This window comes from Lissotriton vulgaris, chromosome 2_2 (genome assembly GCF_964263255.1).
Source record: "Lissotriton vulgaris chromosome 2_2, aLisVul1.2, whole genome shotgun sequence".
NCBI lineage: Eukaryota > Metazoa > Chordata > Amphibia > Caudata > Salamandridae > Lissotriton > Lissotriton vulgaris.
This window is the reverse complement of record NC_141688.1, coordinates 151,582,070-151,601,403: the sequence shown is the minus strand read 5'-3', so window position 1 is coordinate 151,601,403 and position 19,334 is coordinate 151,582,070. Positions and strand designations below refer to the sequence as shown.

At 48.2% G+C, this 19,334-nt stretch overlaps 1 protein-coding gene across 2 annotated transcripts in view; it reads right to left on the bottom strand.

The window, feature by feature from the left end:
- Positions 1-18,967, bottom strand: part of CCDC34 (coiled-coil domain containing 34) — a 324,463-nt gene extending 305,496 nt beyond the window's left edge. The window contains exon 1 of one of the 2 annotated variants that reach the window (XM_086959480.1): positions 18,803-18,967. In XM_086959480.1, coding sequence (XP_086815606.1) covers positions 18,803-18,868 — 66 coding nt within the window. In that variant the 5' untranslated portion in view covers positions 18,869-18,967. The remainder of the gene's footprint in view (positions 1-18,802) is intronic. The other variant, XM_086959481.1, reaches the window with a different exon arrangement.
- Positions 18,968-19,334: the final 367 nt, after the last annotated feature.

The following is a 19,334-nucleotide window of genomic DNA, read 5'->3' as shown; positions in this document are numbered from 1 at the left end:
GCTTGGATGCTGGTTTCCAGTCCAGGGAGGACCTGGCTTTGCAGTTCGGGCTGGACTGTTCCCCTGTGGCACAGGGTCAAGACGGATTTGCATATGGCTGGGTTCAAACTGGAAATGCATGGTGAGCAAATAAACAATGGATTTAGGCCCAGATCTCTGTACTGGGGTGAATGTATGACATTGTAATGCATTCTGTCCATCAACTGTTGTTTTTGTACCTTTTTGAAACACCTGGGAACTGTGAACTTCCACTCCACCTGTGGGCACCCAAAGCCACTCAAACAGTATTTGAGATGCTACACACTGAATCACTAGGTAATATATATTCTGTTGGCTAAATTTGAATAGTATGTTAGCATTGTTTTCTGGGATATTCCTCATTTTTGTCATCTTATGGCTTCCACCAACAGCCATTACAAATGTCACCATGTGAGAAGGACCCTGTACTTACCCAGAGACAAGGGGGAATACGGCCAACACGTCCCTATTTATCGCCCATATTTTCACAGGATAGACTGCAGGGCGGGCTGGACACAGAGGAAGGACGAGAGAGTGCTGTACACAGACAAGACCCGAAGTTCCGCCCCCGTGCCCCGGAAGAGACGAACACGGACCAATCAAAGGCGTGCAGGGTCAGCGTTTGTGGTGTGTGTGAGCGTGGAAGGAGGAGCAGGACGCCGGAGCACCGAGGACGAAGGAGGAAAAGACGCGGGACCCGGTTGGCCTGAAGACGCGGGACCCGGTAGGATTGAAGACGCGGGACCCGGTAGGATAGAAGCCGCGGGACCCGGTAGGATAGAAGACGCGGGACCCGGTAGGATAGAAGACGCGGGACCCGGTTGGCCTGAAGACGCAGGACCCAGTAGGATTGAAGACCCGGGACCTGGAGAGAGTGAAGACGCGGGACCCGGTACGGAGGACCCCAGACCGGAGGAGGAAGAGGAAAGCTGGTCGGAGGACTGGTGGGGTCGGGAGGAGGCTGGAAGGCAGCCGTGACTCAGGAGAGTTACGGCGGGAGCCGGTGAGTGTAACTGGCTCGGGGACACTAATGTAAGGAAGGGAGGGGGTTGGAGTGCAACATAAAGGGAGGGCAGTGTACTGAATATAGTTTATCGGGCAACCTGTTCCCTGCACGTTTCTGCACAGTGTACCCTTAAGTTCCCTGCACGTTTTTTGCATAGTGTGTTCTTGGTAAATCCCTGCACATGAATACATGTTCCTTATCAGACGTAGTCACTTAAAAGAACGGCATTCCGGACAACCTTATCACTATCAGAATCCCGACAACCCTATCCCTGTAGGAAAGCTGGTCAATACAAAGAAGTCACAACGGTGTGGTGATGGGAAAGAAACCCTTAGCATATTGAAACATCATTCTGACGGTTCCCCTATTATTTCTTTCGTTCTTCTATGAGCCTCCGTAGAGACCAATCCAGTCCGGAAGAGCAAGCAGGACAACAAACATCTTTACCACCCCTTGCTTCCAGCTCATCCCAAGAATCATCTGAGGAAGAAGAACAAACCCTTGACCAACCTGTTCCATCTCATTCCGTTATCAATAAACCCCTTTCTAAACCTTTATTGCAGCCTCCACGCCTGTTTATCAAACCTGCGCTCCCACACACCAGTAACTCCAAAATGTTGGTTTCTGCCCTATTATCCATAATCTCAGTCAATTTGGACACCACTGCACTACAGCACAATGCCAAAGTGGCCATATGTGATGAACATACAGCTGCAACTTCCAGGCTCTGTTTTTTGACATTGGGGACAAGGTTTGACTTTCTGCTTATTTTTAGTGTTTGCCTATGTATTACCCTAAGTTTGTGCCGTACCCCAATTAATGGGTCATTTCCTGATCTGTCACTTGGTAGGTTCTCATGTTGTGCACTTGGTTTTGCAAAATCAGTGGCATAGCTATCCTGTTTTTTAAGGCCCCATTTGCAACCCATTGTTGCTGTTGGTCTGATTCAACCACCTCTGGTGTTGGTTGGGGAGTTCCTTGATTTTGAAGTGGAAGCTATATTGGATTTGCAGGCTTTTCAGGGCCAACTAATACCTTATTGTGATACGGGACTAAAGCCAGCCCCTCCCGTACCTCCCATTCTCGGACACTCACCCTTCACGACAGCCTACGATGAAGCGTCCTTGGACACCAACCTGACAACCAGCACCCCTCCCCTCTCTGTCTTCCAGGAGCCAATCAGGAACGGACGACACCCGGAACCACAACCACCTGACCCCGGAAGTCCCGCCTCGGAATCACCGCCGGAACAGGGAAAAAGCGGAAGCAAGGACAGAGACGCCGTCGGAGCAGCGATCTCGTGGCAGGAGGCTCGGACCGGCGTTGAAGCAGACCAGACGAAAGAAGAGGTAGAAGAGTGGAGCGGAGACTGGTGGAGTCCAGAGGAGGAGGCTGAAGAGCGGCCGCAACTCACCTGGGAGTTGCGGCGGAGCGTGTGAGTACTACCGAATCCACCTCAGTAGCACACTAGGTGCTTTGTATATAGTGTTCGTCCCTCTCTCCTTAGTAGCACAAGGCCTGGCCTGCACTGTAAAGATTTTGTATAGCACGTCATCACTTGTACAGCACTTAGTACATAGGCTGACCTCTCACGATCCCTCACGTGACACCCTGTCTCTCTCTCTTTTCCGAATCCGTCCCGCTGCCCTTTCCTCACTGTCACTCTCTACTCCCGTACACTCCCGGTGCTGGTTGCAGAACAGTGTCATAGCGAGTCAGGCTGGACTAACCGCTCCTTGTGCTCTCTCTCTTTCCTCCGAGGACCGCCCAGCACGCATCCACCCCGGAGAACCTGTTTATTTATTTATTTATTTATTTTTAACATTTCTTAAGCGCGAACAATTGCCCGCAGGAGTCTCGGCGCTGTAATGTCAACAACTCTCCTGAGATTAGTAGTGGGTACTAAAGGTTAAACAGCCATGTTTTCAATTTCTTTCTGAAAACAAGAAGGTTTGGACTGGATCTGATGGATTGAGGGAGTGTGTTCCATAGTCTTGGAGCCGCAACCAGGAAACGTCTGTCTCCCCAGTTGACTAACTTGGTCCGTGGAACAATCAGATCATTCTGTTTAGCTGAACGGAGTGAGCGAGAAGGAATGTATGGAACCAGATGATTTCTCAGGAATTGAGGTGCTTGGTGATGTAGTGATTTGTAGACAATACACAAGGTTTTGAATTTAATTCGATTTCTGATGGGTAGCCAATGATAGCTTCTCAAGACTTCAGTTATTGGTTCAAATTTGGGAATGTTAGCAAGAAGTCTTGCTGCTGCGTTCTGAACTGTCTGCATTTTCTTGATGACTCTAATTTGAGTATTGGCGAACAGGCCATTGCAATAATCCAATGCTGACAGGACAAGAGCGCTGACTAATGTCTTGCCTACATTTTTAGGGAGGAAAGGCAGAACCTTCTTTACCAAGCGTAATTTATAAAATGCTGTTGCAGCTATTTGGTTGGCATGTGCCATGAAGTTCAGGTTATCATCAAACATGACGTCCAAATTTCTCACCTTCGTAGAGGGTTTCGGCAAAGTTCCAAAAGATGACGGCCACCATGCCTGGGACCAGGTGGGGCTGAGGTGGCCGAAGGTTACCACCTCGGTTTTATCGGAGTTCAATTTTAAGCAGTTTGCCGACATCCACTGTCCGATTGCCAACATACCTGCCCTAAAATTCTCCGCTACTCTATCCCCATCGTCTCTGACGGCCAGGACCAACTGAGTGTCATCCGCATATGAGGTAAGGTTCATCCCATGTGCTTTGATGGTCTTAGCAAGGTCCGACACATAGATATTAAATAGTGTCGGACTCAGGGATGAACCTTGAGGTACCCCACATGGCAAGGACAACTCAGCTGATTCGAATTGTCCTAAGATGACCGCCTGGGATCTGTCCGCCAGAAAGGATGCCAGTAATTTTTTAGCCAAACCTTGCACACCCATCTGCTCGACACGGTTGACCAAGATCTTATGGTTAACCGTGTCGAAGGCAGCCGACAAGTCCAGTAGCACCAACAGTGCTGCACCTCCTTGATCCCGGATTAGTCGGATGTCATCTGCCGCTTTGATGAGCGCCGTCTCTGTTCCATGAAACTTGCGGAATCCAAACTGGGTTTCATCGAGCAGATGGTGTTGCTCGATGAATTCCGCAAGTTGATTGTTCATGGCCTTTCCAACTATTTTGGCCAGGAGTGGAAGATTGGCTATAGGTCTGTAGTTTTTCAACTCCGTTTTATCTAATCCAGTTTTTTTCAAAAGAGGCTTTAATAGGGTTTTTTTGAAAAGGCTGGGGAAAATTCCTGTGCGGAACATTGAGTTACAAATTTGTGTTATAACAGGAATCACAGTGTCCATTAGTGGACGGAGAGTTTGCAAGGGACACGGATCCAGTGCTGAACCGTTCCATCACCTGAGGGAGAAGACGAGACATCATCGCGAGGAGCCCCACATCCGTACTACCTTTTAATCGCCTGTACTAACTTTGTTCTTGATACTATTAAAGACCCACCATTGCCCACTACATACGGCCTCCTCACCTGATTTTCCGGCCCGCCCTAAGCCCACGTTCACAGGTGGTGTCAGAAGTGGGATCAGCTGGAAGCATGGAGGCCGTCGTCAAGCAAATGGCGGAGACCCAAGAGCAGTGGGGAGCGTTAATAGAGAGGTTCCTTAAAACAGCAGAAGACGATCGCGGCCAGCTGCATGACGTCCTCAAGGGTCAGGAGCCGCACACGACCAGGCCATGGGGAAGCTAAGCGACGCCCTGGGTCAGCAGAGACCGGTAGCCTCCCTCCCATCGATTGTGCTACAAAAGTACGTGCCGGGGGAGGATCCAGACAATTTTTTCACCAATTTCGAGAGACTCGCACAGGCAGCCTCATGGCCACCCGATCGCTGGGGTCAGTTTGGGGCCGCTTTTGACCGGCGATCTCCGGGCCGCTTACCAACAAGCCAATATCCAGGGGAACACACCCTATGCCGACATCAAAACTTGTATCCTGGAACGTTTGGGTATCGATGATGACATATAGGGTTAAACTGCGGCAAGCTAAAGAAGGTCCGCAGGAAAACCCCAGAGCTCTCTCCTTCCGCATTAAAGACTTGGCAAACCGATGGATGAAACCTGAGACGTCCTCAAAAGACTATATCCTAGGAAAGATATACTTAGAACAATTCTTGGCTTCCTTACACCCAGCTACTCAGAGATGGGTACGACAACATGCCCGTCTCACACTCGACACCGCTGTAGAGATAGCCGCTGCCTATAACAGAGCCCAAGAATTGCAACGAGGACGTGAAGAACATTCCAACCGACCACACAACCCGGGTGGAAGTCTTCCACCCAGACCCCCGCTGCCACGCAGACCGGAACCACCTCCCTTGATGCCGGCTCCCATACTGAACAGACCACCCCAGCAAGGGCCGCAATGTAATAACTGTGGAGGTTATGGCCACATTGCCCGCATGTGTCCACAAAAAGAGGAACCCATGGAGGTGGGGCTCGTACAGAACTATGTATGTGTCAACCCGGGGGCCAGTCCTCCTCCATTCCATATTCCAGTGCACATCGATGGCCAACCTGTTCTCGCCCTAGCGGACACAGGATGCAGACAAAGTGTCCTACGACCTCAAGACATGATCTACCCCGTTGGTCCGCACATGGGTATGGTCGATATCCACTGTGTCCATGGCGACACGAGAAGATACCCGACTGCACGTATCCGGGTACAACACCCCGCTGATCCTGGAACCGACCTCACCGTCGGACTGGTCCCAAACCTCCCAGAACAGGCGATCTTGGGGAGTGATTATTCCGGACTCCCCGGACTCGTACAAGAGACCACCGACTCGTTTTCTCGTTGGTGGAAAGAAGCACCTTTCTCTCAAGAGCAGCCGGTAAAAACTCCGGATCCTCGACCCAAGAAAACACGAACCCAACGGCGCCATGAAAAAAAGAGTTACTCCAGTGCTTACCCTGTTATACCTGCGGAACACCCCTGGCAGACTGACAGAGAATTCAGGGCCGCACAAAGGGAAGACCCTCTCCTGCAGGAAGCATGGGCCAGAGCTGTGGATAATGAAGACCCTTTACATGTAGGTCCCTATTTTTTTAAGAAAGCAGGACTGTTATACCGAAAAGGAGGGCCCCAGCAGACTCCCCAGTTGTTAGTCCCTGGTACCTTTCGAGACAAGGTCTTGTTTTTTGCACAGCCACCTCCTGGGGGGTCATTTCGGAGACAAAAAAACAAGTCAGGCTATCCTGGAGAAATTCTATTGGCCGGGTGTCCATCAACAAGTAAAAACCTATTGCCGGGAATGCCCGGTTTGTCAGAAAAACAGCCCACACCGCCCCCCCAGGGTCCCCCTACAACCGCTTCCCCTCATTGATGTCCCTTTTAGCCTGGTCAGGATGGATATTATAGGACCCCTGATACCCTCCTGAAGTGGTTGCCGTTATGCCTTGGTCCTTGTGGACTACGCCACCCGCTTCCCTGAAGCCGTTCCCTTGCGGCAACCCACCACTCAAAGTATAGCCAAAGCACTCATCGCTATCTTCTCTAGGGTAGGATTTCCTCGGGAGATCCTTACGGACCAGGGCACCCCTTTTGTTTCCCACCTCATGCGACAAGTGTGTTCCCATCTCAAGATAAAACAGATCAGAACCGCAGCATACCACCCCCAAACAGATGGGTTAGTAGAGCACTATAACGCCACCCTGAAACAGACACTAAAGAAACTATTGGCCCTAGAAGCCAGGCGTTGGGAAGAGATGTTGCCGTTGGCCTTGTTTGCCATCCGATGCAAACCCCAGAGCAGTACTGGCTATTCACCTTTCGAACTCCTGTATGGTCGGCCTCCCCGTACCCTTCTGGACATGGCCCAAGAGGCCTGGGAAGCCGAACCGGACAGAACCCGACCTTTTCCTGAATACGTGGAGAATCTCAAAACCCACCTGGCCGTCATCCGAGACATTGTCTGTCAAAATATGGAAGACGCCCAGAACCGCCAGAAGAGACAATACGATAAAGGCACCAAAACCCGGACCTTTTCCGTCGGAGACCTGGTTCTCTTAATGATGCCATCATCAGATCAAAAACTACTGGGTCAATGGCAAGGTCTCTACACCATCCTCAGACAGGTAACCCCTGTTACGTATGAACTGGAGTTGGACCCCACACGGGGTACGACCCAAATATATCATGTCAATCTCCTTAAGAAATGGGAGGGACCCCAACCCGTTTTGTCTAATGTACCTCACCATCTAGCCCTCTCCTTTGAGCCCTGTTTCGATCCTGAGTTAAACGCGAGACAAAAACAAGCTCTTCATAAGGTCCTTCTGCCCTCGAGCCACGTATTTTCCTCCTCTCCAGGGCATACCACGATTACGGAACATGCCATCCATACTGAACCAGGGAAAGTAGTCCGGTTAAGACCTTACCGAGTTCCCGAAGCCCGACGGGCTGTCATCCAACAGGAAGTCGAACAAATGTTACGTATGGGAATCATTGAACCCTCCACGAGCGATTGGAATTCGCCCATTGTCCTAGTCCCCAAACCTGACGGATCGGTGAGGTTCTGTATAGACTTCCGCGAGGTAAACAAGGTATCTTCCTTCGACACGTATCCCCTACCACGTGTCGACGAAATGGTCGAGCGGATAGGGAAAGCCAAGTACATCTCCACGCTCGACCTATGTAAGGGACACTGGCAGATTCCCCTTCGAGATCAGGACAAGAAAAAGACGGCTTTCTCCACCCCAGCAGGGCTATACCAATTCACTGTTTTGCCCTTCGGCTTACATGGTGCTCCTGCCACCTTCCAAAGAGCCATGAACCAAATATTGAGGCCCCACTCCCTATACGCAGGGGCATATCTTGATGACATCATCATCTTCAGTGACAGTTGGGAACAACATCTGGAACATTTGGGAGAAGTAGTCTCTTCATTGGGTACCTATGGGTTTACCATCAACCCCGCTAAAACCACCTTAGCAGCCCAAAATGTCAAATACCTAGGTTTTCTATTGGGAGAAGGAGTTATCAGACCCCAACAGAATAAGGTAGAAGCCATCCAAGCCCTTCCTTTCCCCCGAACTCGAAAAGACCTTCGAGCCTTCCTAGGTCTCCTGGGTTATTACCGACGGTTCGTCCCTAACTTCTCCCAAAGAGCAGCTCCCCTTACTGACTTGCTAAAGAAGACAGCCAAGACCGAAGACACCCTACGACACCCTACTCCTTCACTCCTACGTGCCTACCAAGGGCTCAAAACATCCTTGACCTCGGAGCCAGTATTGGTCAGTCCGGACTACTCCCAACCCTTTCTGTTACAGACGGATTCTTCAGACCAAGGCCTAGGAGCCGTTCTCTCTCAGACAGACGACAAAGGAAATGAGAGACCGATACTGTATTTGAGTAGGAAATTGTTCCCCCGCGAAATGAACTATGCAGTTGTAGAAAAAGAGGCTCTTGCCATTAAGTGGGCTGTTGAGAGCCTCCGGTACTATTTGGAGGGACGCGAGTTCATTATCTACACAGACCATGCCCCGCTTGAGTGGATGGCCCGGAACAAAGGACACAATGACCGGGTCCTCCGTTGGTTTTTATCCCTCCAACCATTTCGTTTTAAAACGATCCATCGCAAGGGTTCTGATCAAGGAAATGCCGACTTCCTCTCCGGATATCCCCTCAGCCCAACCCGTACAAGAAGGACAGCTAGGGGAAGGGGATGTGATACGGGACTAAAGCCAGCTCCTCCCGTACTTCCCATTCTCAGACACTCTCTCTTCACGACAGCCTACGATGAAGCGTCCTTGGACACCAACCTGACAACCAGCACCCCTCCCCTCTCTGTCTTCCAGGAGCCAATCAGGAACAAACGACACCCGGAACCACAACCACCTGACCCCGGAAGTCCCGCCTCGGAATCACCGCCGGAACAGGGAAAAAGCGGAAGCAAGGACAGAGACGCCGTCGGAGCAGCGATCTCGTGGCAGGAGGCTCGGACCGGCGTTGAAGCAGACCAGACGAAAGAAGAGGTAGAAGCGTGGAGCGAAGACTGGTGGAGTCCAGAGGAGGAGGCTGAAGAGCGGCCGCAACTCACCTGGGAGTTGCGGCGGAGCGTGTGAGTACTACCGAATCCACCTCAGTAGCACACTAGGTGCTTTGTATATAGTGTTCATCCCTCTCTCCTTAGTAGCACAAGGCCCGGCCTGCACTGTAAAGATTTTGTATAGCACGTCATCACTTGTACAGCACTTAGTACATAGGCTGACCCCTCACGATCCCTCACGTGACACCCTGTCTCTCTCTCCCTTCCGAATCCGTCCCGCTGCCCTTTCCTCACTGTCACTCTCTACTCCCGTACACTCCCGGTGCTGGTTGCAGAACAGTGTCATAGCGAGTCAGGCTGGACTAACCGCTCCTTGTGCTCTCTCTCTTTCCTCCGAGGACCGCCCAGCCCGCATCCACCCCGGAGACACAGTCCAGTCCAGGACTAGAGCCACGGGTTACGGAGCAGGAGAGACTCACCGGGACTCACCGGGCACACTCCGTCACTGCTGCTGCTGCTGGGGCCCACATGCTGTGAGTGCTGCACGCCGCCGTTGCTTTCCACCTGCACGGCCGCCGGCAGACTACAGCTCCCAGCAGCCTGTGAGGGGCATTTCCGGTAGCTACGCGCCCGGAGGCGCAGAAAAAGGACGAGGCTCCCACTGAGGAGCGGGGGGACACAGTCCAGTCCAGGACTAGAGCCACGGGTTACGGAGCAGGAGAGACTCACCGGGACTCACCGGGCACACTCCGTCACTGCTGCTGCTGCTGGGGCCCACATGCTGTGAGTGCTGCACGCCGCCGTTGCTTTCCACCTGCACGGCCGCCGGCAGACTACAGCTCCCAGCAGCCTGTGAGGGGCATTTCCGGTAGCTACGCGCCCGGAGGCGCAGAAAAAGGACGAGGCTCCCACTGAGGAGCGGGGGGACACAGTCCAGTCCAGGACTAGAGCCACGGGTTACGGAGCAGGAGAGACTCACCGGGACTCACCGGGCACACTCCGTCACTGCTGCTGCTGCTGGGGCCCACATGCTGTGAGTGCTGCACGCCGCCGTTGCTTTCCACCTGCACGGCCGCCGGCAGACTACAGCTCCCAGCAGCCTGTGAGGGGCATTTCCGGTAGCTACGCGCCCGGAGGCGCAGAAAAAGGACGAGGCTCCCTCCGCGTCGCGGGACGCGCGCGGGACTGCGCCGGGCTAAGCCCGGGCAAAGGGCGGGCCCTCTGTGGCCCTCAGAGGCACAAAGAGGCCGGGACGGGCCACCACCCTTATCACTCTGTTACAGCAAAGAGGTACTGTGCTCCCCCTTATCATCTTCATTTAGCCCACTGTTTGCTACTTAGCATTATACCATGTCTATCTGGGACGAGCTTAATGCCATGTGTGGAACTCAATATACCCCCGACCTTTTATCCCCCATAAGCACAGACAACAACCCACATCTCGCTTACGACACCCTGCAGATGTCACCTCTGTCTGTAAATAAACTCCAATCTCCACTTATAGCACTACCGGGTGGGCAGAACACCAAAAGAAAGACCGATGATGCCATCAACAACGGAAAACCACCCAAAACTCCTAAACTATGCCCCAGTCCCTTTCAGCACCACTCAAATGTTACCTCTGTGTCGGGGGATATGGAGCTTGGAAAAAAGGAAAACTCCCCATCATCTCCCCAACCAACTTTATTGGCCCAGCTCGAGCATTTATTAATCTCCCTTATTTCTCCATTGGCGGAAAAAATCAACGATCTGGGGGATAGGATATCTAACATTGAACTGATAGTTAAAACACATATCCCACCAGGATCTAAACCAGCATCATCTAACCCTCCGATCCCCCTCCTTGTCCGGGAAAAACCAGATCTGAACCCCCGCAGGAATGCGCATTCTCAAACTTTATCGTTGGCCCAAACAAACCACATTGAGGTGAAAAATGAACCTATTAGAATGCCACGAATAAATTTACCCCCCGAAGCCGCCCCCTATGTGACTGTTGTTTCCGGGATTCCACCCCTAACCCACGGAAAAGTTGAAACACGCCAAGACTTACTACACAAGGCCATGCATTGGTTACAGACTAATAGACCTCTGCCACCTGACCTAGATGGGGGGATCCTAAGCGTTAGGAGGGTGGGGTGGTTGGGCACTCTCCCAAAAGACATTCCAGGGGACTTGGTCCTAATTAGGTTCAAGCAAAGGAAAACAACCCCTTATTTACGTTCCTGCAAGTATAAACAGGGGGATGGCCCGATTCGTATCTGGGATTTACATGACTTTTATCCGAGCTTTCCACCCACCCAGATATCAAGAACACAAGGGCCTAGGAAAACTTTAGATCGATATGGGACATAACAATTATTGCTGTTTTTTAACTTGTTGTTTTTAAATGTCGTTTCTAAATAGTTCCCTTATCAGCGATTTTTAACCTCCTACTGAGTATTGGATGACTTCTTTTAACTGAAATCGTTTCTTGTCCTTCATTATAATGCTTTTTTTAAAATTTTCTATAATAATGTATGCTTATGCTTATATGATATTTTTTCTAAATATCGAATAAAGCTTATTTTGAACCTTTGAACCCGGTGCTGGTTGCAGAACAGTGTCATAGCGAGTCAGGCTGGACTAACCGCTCCTTGTGCTCTCTCTCTTTCCTCCGAGGACCGCCCAGCACGCATCCACCCCGGAGAACCTGTTCCATCACCTGAGGGAGAAGACAAGACATCATCGCGAGGAGCCCCACATCCGTACTACCTTTTCATCGCCTGTACTAACTTTGTTCTTGATACTATTAAAGACCCACCATTGCCCACTACATACGGCCTCCTCGCCTGATTTTCCGGCCCGCCCTAAGCCCACGTTCACACTTATAGACCGTTAGGTTTAAAAGGCCTCAGCGTTTCTTGGTGCTCACTTCCAATGTCCATGTCCCTTGTCTGGTATTGTTTCTTCATCTGCAACTTTCTAATGCAACTCGGTCCTGTCTTTTGCATAGGGGTGAAAAGTCGGGGGGAATTAAAACTGATTGATTGCACTGATCAGTGATCTGTGGTTTCCATGCAACTGGGTATAGCAGAGGAAGTCCAGGGTGGCAACACTGCAAGACAAGTCTATGGCAGACAGGGAAAACACAAACAAAAGGAAGCACTGGTTTGTGTGACACCAAGTCAGCACTATTGCTTTGGGTTACGTAGTCAAAAGTGGTTGTAAGATGCCACTCCGTATTGCAACTGTTTGTTTATTCTATGGCTCTGTTGCTTTTGAACTAGCTCACTTACTGGCTCTCAACACACAAACTTTGTAGTTGTTTCTCCATTGCTCTCATCAGGTTCGTGTTTGCCGTCCTCCTTAGAATGCTTACTAGTTTCAATCTTAATCAGCTCGCCCACATTCTGTTACTGTCCCATCGTTTGTGCGGTTCCATTTACACACAACTGCTCTAGATAGGTTCCTAACAGAGAAATGAAATGAAAAATTGCACTTATATAGCGCGTAACTACCCGGAGGCCTCGCAGCGCTTTAGACTGATTGCTTGCGCCAGGCTCAGGGTGGATCAACACGCTTTTGCGAACAAGTGCGTTTTTAAGGCCTTTCTGAAGGCCTTAAAACAGAGGTCACCTGGAAGCCGGTATGATTATATTGTACTTGATGGAATCATAAATTATTACTTTACTGAGAGGAGGTTTCTGGTTCTGACATGTTTACCTTTGTAATTTAAGGGTAACTTCCAGGCACACCTAACCCTGAAGGTAGCACTAACCCCGAAGAGGCTGCTTTTGTCCAACACCTATGAGTGAAACTAAGGACATACTGCTTCCACTGTCTTATCTCTTTAACATCTCTAATCCCCCTAGGCTTGTCACAGATCAACCCATAGCATAGGGCTAGCATGGAACAAAGGGGTTGCCAAACCAGGTCCTGAAAGACTGCTAAAGAACAACCCAGGGTTAAAAGGCTAACACCTCCTCCGGGGAAGTATGCTACCAAAGATGAACTTGGGGGATGGGGTTTACAGACTACTACTATCCAGAAACAGGGTCGAACAACTAACAACCAAGGCAAATGTGACTAATAAATTACCACCTGGCAGCAGAGGGCTACCAATGTACCACTGGGTGCTAGCAACTAACCACTCTGTAGCAGGTGACTACCAATCCCAAAAAGGCAGGCAGCTGTGACTTAGTGAAGGCAGACAAGATGGAATTTAGGTGCAGAAGACAGTATGGGCATCTTGATAAATGTTTGACTACATGGGGATACCGCTGCTTCTCCACCATAAGGCACGTAGGGTAGACATCCAGTGATATGGAATACCTATAGCCCGACACCCAGGACATATTGTTTGGAGTCAAGAGCAATAAGTTTTCATATGTATTTTGTCCTTTGGACAAGTAGGGCAAACCCCTTCAGTACCACATTATGGATCAGGGAAGGGCACTGTCTGCAGTAAGGAAGTATTGTTGCCAACATGTTAATGCTGTTCAAACTTGTACTTATGGTTCATAAATTGAAAGCCTGCATTATTAAGGGGAGCACTCCAAGTAAATGCTGTAAGCTCTGACTGCACTACTGACAGTGGTTCCAGTATAAAAATGTATACACTCGTTTTCAAAGTTTAGCAATATAAGGCTATGTATAATGCTCCTAGAACACTCTCTGATTTGATGCAAATATTTACAGAAGCTTGAAAGCAAGATTGAGGATTCTTTGCTTTCAAAATAAAATGTTAATTAAAAAAAAAGTATGCAGGAAAAAAAACATTTAGCTAAGCTACTGCATAATTTCAGGTACCATTTCTTTGCAGCATTATTTAGTAACGTGTTGATGCATGCTAGTATTTCCCAAAAATATTCAATATGGAAATTCAGTGTAGAACACTTGGTAACCCAGGTAAGGTGGCGCTCTGCAAGTAAGGGTAAGTGAGGTTCTCAAATATACGTTTTGGTGCTCAAAGGAAGGGTGTGGTTACCAACACCCCACACAACCTACAAGTAGGTCTACTAACACATTGATTCTCCTGAGCACTCACAATTTATACAACAATAAAATGATGGCACAATTTGCAAAAGTCTTTCCAATGTATCCAAAGCAGTTCCAGGTGGGTAATCCCAAAAATTGTATCAGAAAAGTTCTTCAAATCATAAGTCTTTATTTTTACTTCTCTTCAAATAAAGCTTCTCCACATTCCATGTACAGGTGTCATTTATTCAGCCAACACGTGTTTCGTCTCGTATACTATCTACACAACGACTTCCTCAGGGCGTATTCTTAAGTATTTATGAAATTTCACAAGTCGAAATAATCACTCTTCTCCGTACTCCAAATAATGGTTTCTAAGACCCCTGTTTCTTTTAAAGAAGTATCCATAAGACAGGAGTCTTCCTATATTTGTACTTCTGGGACGCGTTTGTGGATGGACGAACACGGATTGGAACCAAGATCACTGGTAAACTGAATAGATTGAAAATATAGAAATACCTAAGAATACGCCCTTAGGAAGTCGTTGTGTAGATAGTATACGAGACGAAACACGTGTTGGCTGAATAAATGACACCTGTACATGGAATGTGGAGAAGCTTTATTTGAAGAGAAGTAAAAATAAAGACTTATGATTTGAAGAACTTTTCTGATACAATTTTTGGGATTACCCACCTGGAACTGCTTTGGATACATTGGAAAGACTTTTGCAAATTGTGCCATCATTTTATTGTTGTATAAATTGTGAGTGCTCAGGAGAATCAATGTGGAAATTCAGTGTAACCAATTTCAATTAGATTATGGGAAATACAAATAAACAAGCATTGGCAAAGCCAGTAGGTCTGAAATTGTTGGTCAGCTTTTTAGCTTTGCTAATGTGTAAATTGTTTATGCATGGCTTTCGTAAAACCTTATTGGTGTGGGATCTCTGGACCTCACCACTAAAACAAACATTGGCAAAAGCAAAAATAGTTTTTGTTCTCAGAAATCACACTCTGCTACAGTAGTTACTGGCTCTGAACAAAACTACTTTGTTTTCCAATATGCTCCTTCTGAAAGAGCAGAATGCGGTCACTAACAGTGAAGCCAGCAGATACCGAAAGTGAGAGAGTGAGAGAGACAGAATTTTAATAAACGCAAAAGGTCATGGTCTATACCAGATCAATTTAGGGGCCCAATCATTAAAAAATGTTTCAAAAGTGTACCCATGGTATATGTCCTTGCATTAAGTGCAGCTATACGGCTCTCGTGAATTCCCAAGAATTTACAGAAATAGGACAAGAAATAGTACTCCAAGAAAATATTTCTAAACTGCATTTTAGCATAAGCAAATATGCATGTGTAGATTTGCTCATGCGAAAATCTGAGTGTTTGCATGTTCACTTTCCCTCCAACTACTTTTTCCCCCAACTCTGGAAGAAGGTTTACATCTGCCATTGTCAGAAATAAATTTCCAACATTTCTCAGAATGGGAAAAGATTAGAGAAGAGTTGTTGAAAGTTAGTAGGTTTACAGACTCAAAGGGTATTCTAACCATGGAACTATTGTGTACTACTACCTTCTGCCCCAGTATGTAGATCTGCAGAAACCTGGCAACATAAGGGGATTGCAAGTATTCAAACAATACTATGGGATGATCCATGGCGAAATCAGAGGTGCTACATCAGCGCTCTTATATAATGAGATTGCTGCCATCATTTGTCACCGCACTACATGGCACCAAAGGGACAAGTGGATTTTGTTACAGGACAAGTAGATTTATGAAGCAACCTGCCCTATGGACAAGTAGATATTTTATTAAATTCTAAACCCCTGGACATCACTGGGTTAAAAAGCATTCTCCTATATCTTTATTTTACAGACACTCCCTACACTTTGCACTATTCAATAAGAAGGGTAGGAAGGGGGTTTAAAGGTTCCTTTCCTTTAGATCAAGGCTTGAGAGCAGCCTTGGGGTTCTTTAGGCTCCAAAAATGCTGACTGCAGCAATGTAGAATTGATTTTACTCCCAAACATCCCTCAAATATTTCCTAACCTTACTAAAGACAAGCACAGAAAAGGTGTCATCAGTCAGTTCCCAGGTAATTATTTTGGGCCAATATTAAATAGGGTATCCCACTTTTCCTATTATATCTGTTAGCAAAAGATGTCAATAAGAGCTCCTTCCACCAGGAGCCCATTAAGAGACACAAATACCTTGATCTGGATTAACTTGTGAATAGACAATTGTCCCACTTTCTGGAGTCAACCATATTTACATGAGTCTCAGCCTGGTTTTGGGGCTGGATACAGCACTGAATCAGCCTTGCTCGAAGTATCTGAATTTATAAAAAAAAATCTTGACCAAACCTCTGCGGCCATTGAGGTGCTCCTAGATTGATCTTCAGCTTTCGACATTGTCTCTCGTGAGCAGGCTTAGGAACCTAGGGATACATGGCCAGGTCCTTTCATGGTTTAAGTCTTTCTTGGAGGGCAGGGCGCAATAAGTCACCCTTTCACTCCTCTGCCAAACCGCTCAGTGTGGAGTGCCTCAGGGTTCAGCTCCGAGCCCCACTTTTTAATATTTACTTGGAGCCCCTTCAGAGTCTAGCTGATACCTGGGATCTCAGTGTGATTTCCTATGCCAACGATACCCAATTGCTTTTATCCTTCCATGGTCTTAAAGTCTAATGGAGTTTGGATTAGTAACAGTTACCTCAGGCTTAACTCTTAATAGAACAGGAGTCCTCTTTTTTTAGTACTATATGCCATCCTGACTCATGCAATTGGTGCCCTTCGGAGCTCGGGGTTCCACCTTCCCCTACATCAACTGCGAGAAACCTTGAGATCATTTTTGACTCTGATCTTTCCTTTGCTCCTCAAGTAAAAACTGTACCTGTCAACTGTTTTGCCACTCAAATCCCCAAGGAGAATGTTACATTTTGTGCCCAAGGACAAGCATAAGACATGTGTTCACTCTTTAGTGATGTCCGAACTGGACTACGCTAAGTCTTTATCTGGGCTAGCCTACTTACTGTGTCATCTACAGATTGTGCAAAAGGCTGATGCTCAACTGATTTTCAAACAGTAACGTCCCATTTTCAACATCTCCACTGGCTACCTCTTTTTAAGAGACTTCAATTTAAGGCGCTCACCATGGCCTATTGAAATTTTAAAGAAACTGAATTTAGCCCTACTCTCAATCCAGATCTCTGAGATCTAGCAGTCAAAGACTACTCCAGACTCCTCCAGTACACAAGCAAGAAGAGGGGGAGGATCTTCCCTTTCTGTACTGTGAAGCTCAAGTATGCCCTTCCAATCCACCTTCGGATTGCTTCTTCAGAGGCAATTTTTGGGGGAAAATCTGAAAACTTTTCGTTTTAACACAGTAGTCTAATTCTCTTCTTTCTGACTTATGCAGCCAAATTCCTCTTGGGGGGGGGGGGCAACTGTGCGCTCTACAGATTGTTTTGTATTGTATTGTCTCTGAATGATAAGCAGACTCAAGAATGGAGCATGTCACCAGTGGAAGTTGAGGGTCTCACATCCTTATAAAAAGGACCCACTGTTTAATTAGCCAGTCTTCCATTTCCGTCCTTGTGATTGCAGGTTAGCTACATCTCTATGTTGATTTGGCTGCCAATAATCCTCGAGCAGGCCGCCTTCTGCGGACATCTCACACCAACCTACAAGAGTCTCATATATACATATGGGGGAGGGGCATCTCAAACAAACTGGGAGATGCTGCTTCTTAGGCCACCACAAATTGAAGTAAGGCCTAGCTCAGATACATTGGAATGATCCATCATAGACACTTAGACTGACCACCTCAGACAAATTCCGACGAGGTACCCCTTGGGTTTGTCAGATCTGATGGGGCGTATAGGCAAACCAAAGGTGATCTATGGTAAACCCTGAAGCTGCCATGAAATGACAAGAGGGCTGTCACTTGCGCAGCTCCTGGTTACCAGATCCCGAACCAGGGAACTAGGGGGCATCCTAAAAGGTGTGCTGACACTGGTGGAGGCGATCCGGAAAATACAAGTGGGCGTTTGGCACAGGAAACCTCAGGGATGGGAGCTGCCACTTAAACTATTGGACGGGGGAATTAATGCTAGAGCAATTCTAAAGGAGAGATAAATTTAACAGTGCAAGAATGGTAAAACGACCAAAACGCAACACGGTGGTTTTGTGACTATTATTGTAACAAACTCAACTCCCTTCACTTGGTGGATTTCGGAAGAGGTATTATGTCTGGCCACTATCGATCGACACCGTTCACCCACCAGTGGAGCGGCAGGGACACTCTAAATTAGCAAAAGGTGGGGGTTGGCAAAGCGAACTCAGTCTGTCTTAGGCAGGTGTTAGAAGGCTGTTTTTCTTAACCCGGGATAGAAGAAAGCGAAGGTTTCTCCTTTCCGTTGATAAGTTGAAGGCAGGGGGACTTCCGTTAATCAACATGAAGGGGGCTGTATTCGAAGGTTCTGTTGTATATCAGGTGGATAGGGACTGCATGCTATTCGTGTCGTGTGTATGGAAATTAATTAAGCAATGAATAACCGTGTCGTGACGACGCATGAGTGAACGTGGCGAGAGAGTGCAGTATAAGCTGTTTTTGGGGGGGGCGGGGGGGAGGGGGTGAGAGCTGGTCATTTCAAGCTAGCACAGACCCGGGTCAGCCTGTAGGAGAGGGCACTAACATACAACATTCTAAAACTGCTAGGGATCGGCATGGATAGTGCACTATTACTACTACAGAACTGTCCAAAGCTCGCTCACCTGCATCCGACCTCCTCCCTCAGCAGATATCTGCAGCCCCCCCGCTGAACCCCTACGAACCACCATAAGGGTCGGTGTCAAGGTTCCAACACCTAGCACTTCACTGAACAGCTGCCTAGGAATCAACTTCAAATATGGCTACAACAATCTCTCTACCCATCCGCCACTTCGGCTCCTATCGGACCGCCAATCATCGCGCACGTTTTAGACGCACGGGTGTGTGTAGCCAGGACACAAAATAAACGTCCGCCAGTCACTATGGCAACAAGTAACGCCGGATGTGTCGAGGAGTCTACAAGAAGGTGGGCAGCCTGCTAGCAAAAGAGAGGCGTGACCGTCGTGATTGACAGTCAGACACGAGGCGAGTTGGATGTCACTGAAAATACAGACTGGGCAGGTACCAGTGACTGACGGCCACCGGAATGAAGGACGTTTCAGTAAAAGAGCGATAATAGGCTGTACTGACAGCTAGGAGGTGAATCATTTGCTGCTACGGGCGAACAATAATAACAGAAATGAAGGCATGCTGGCA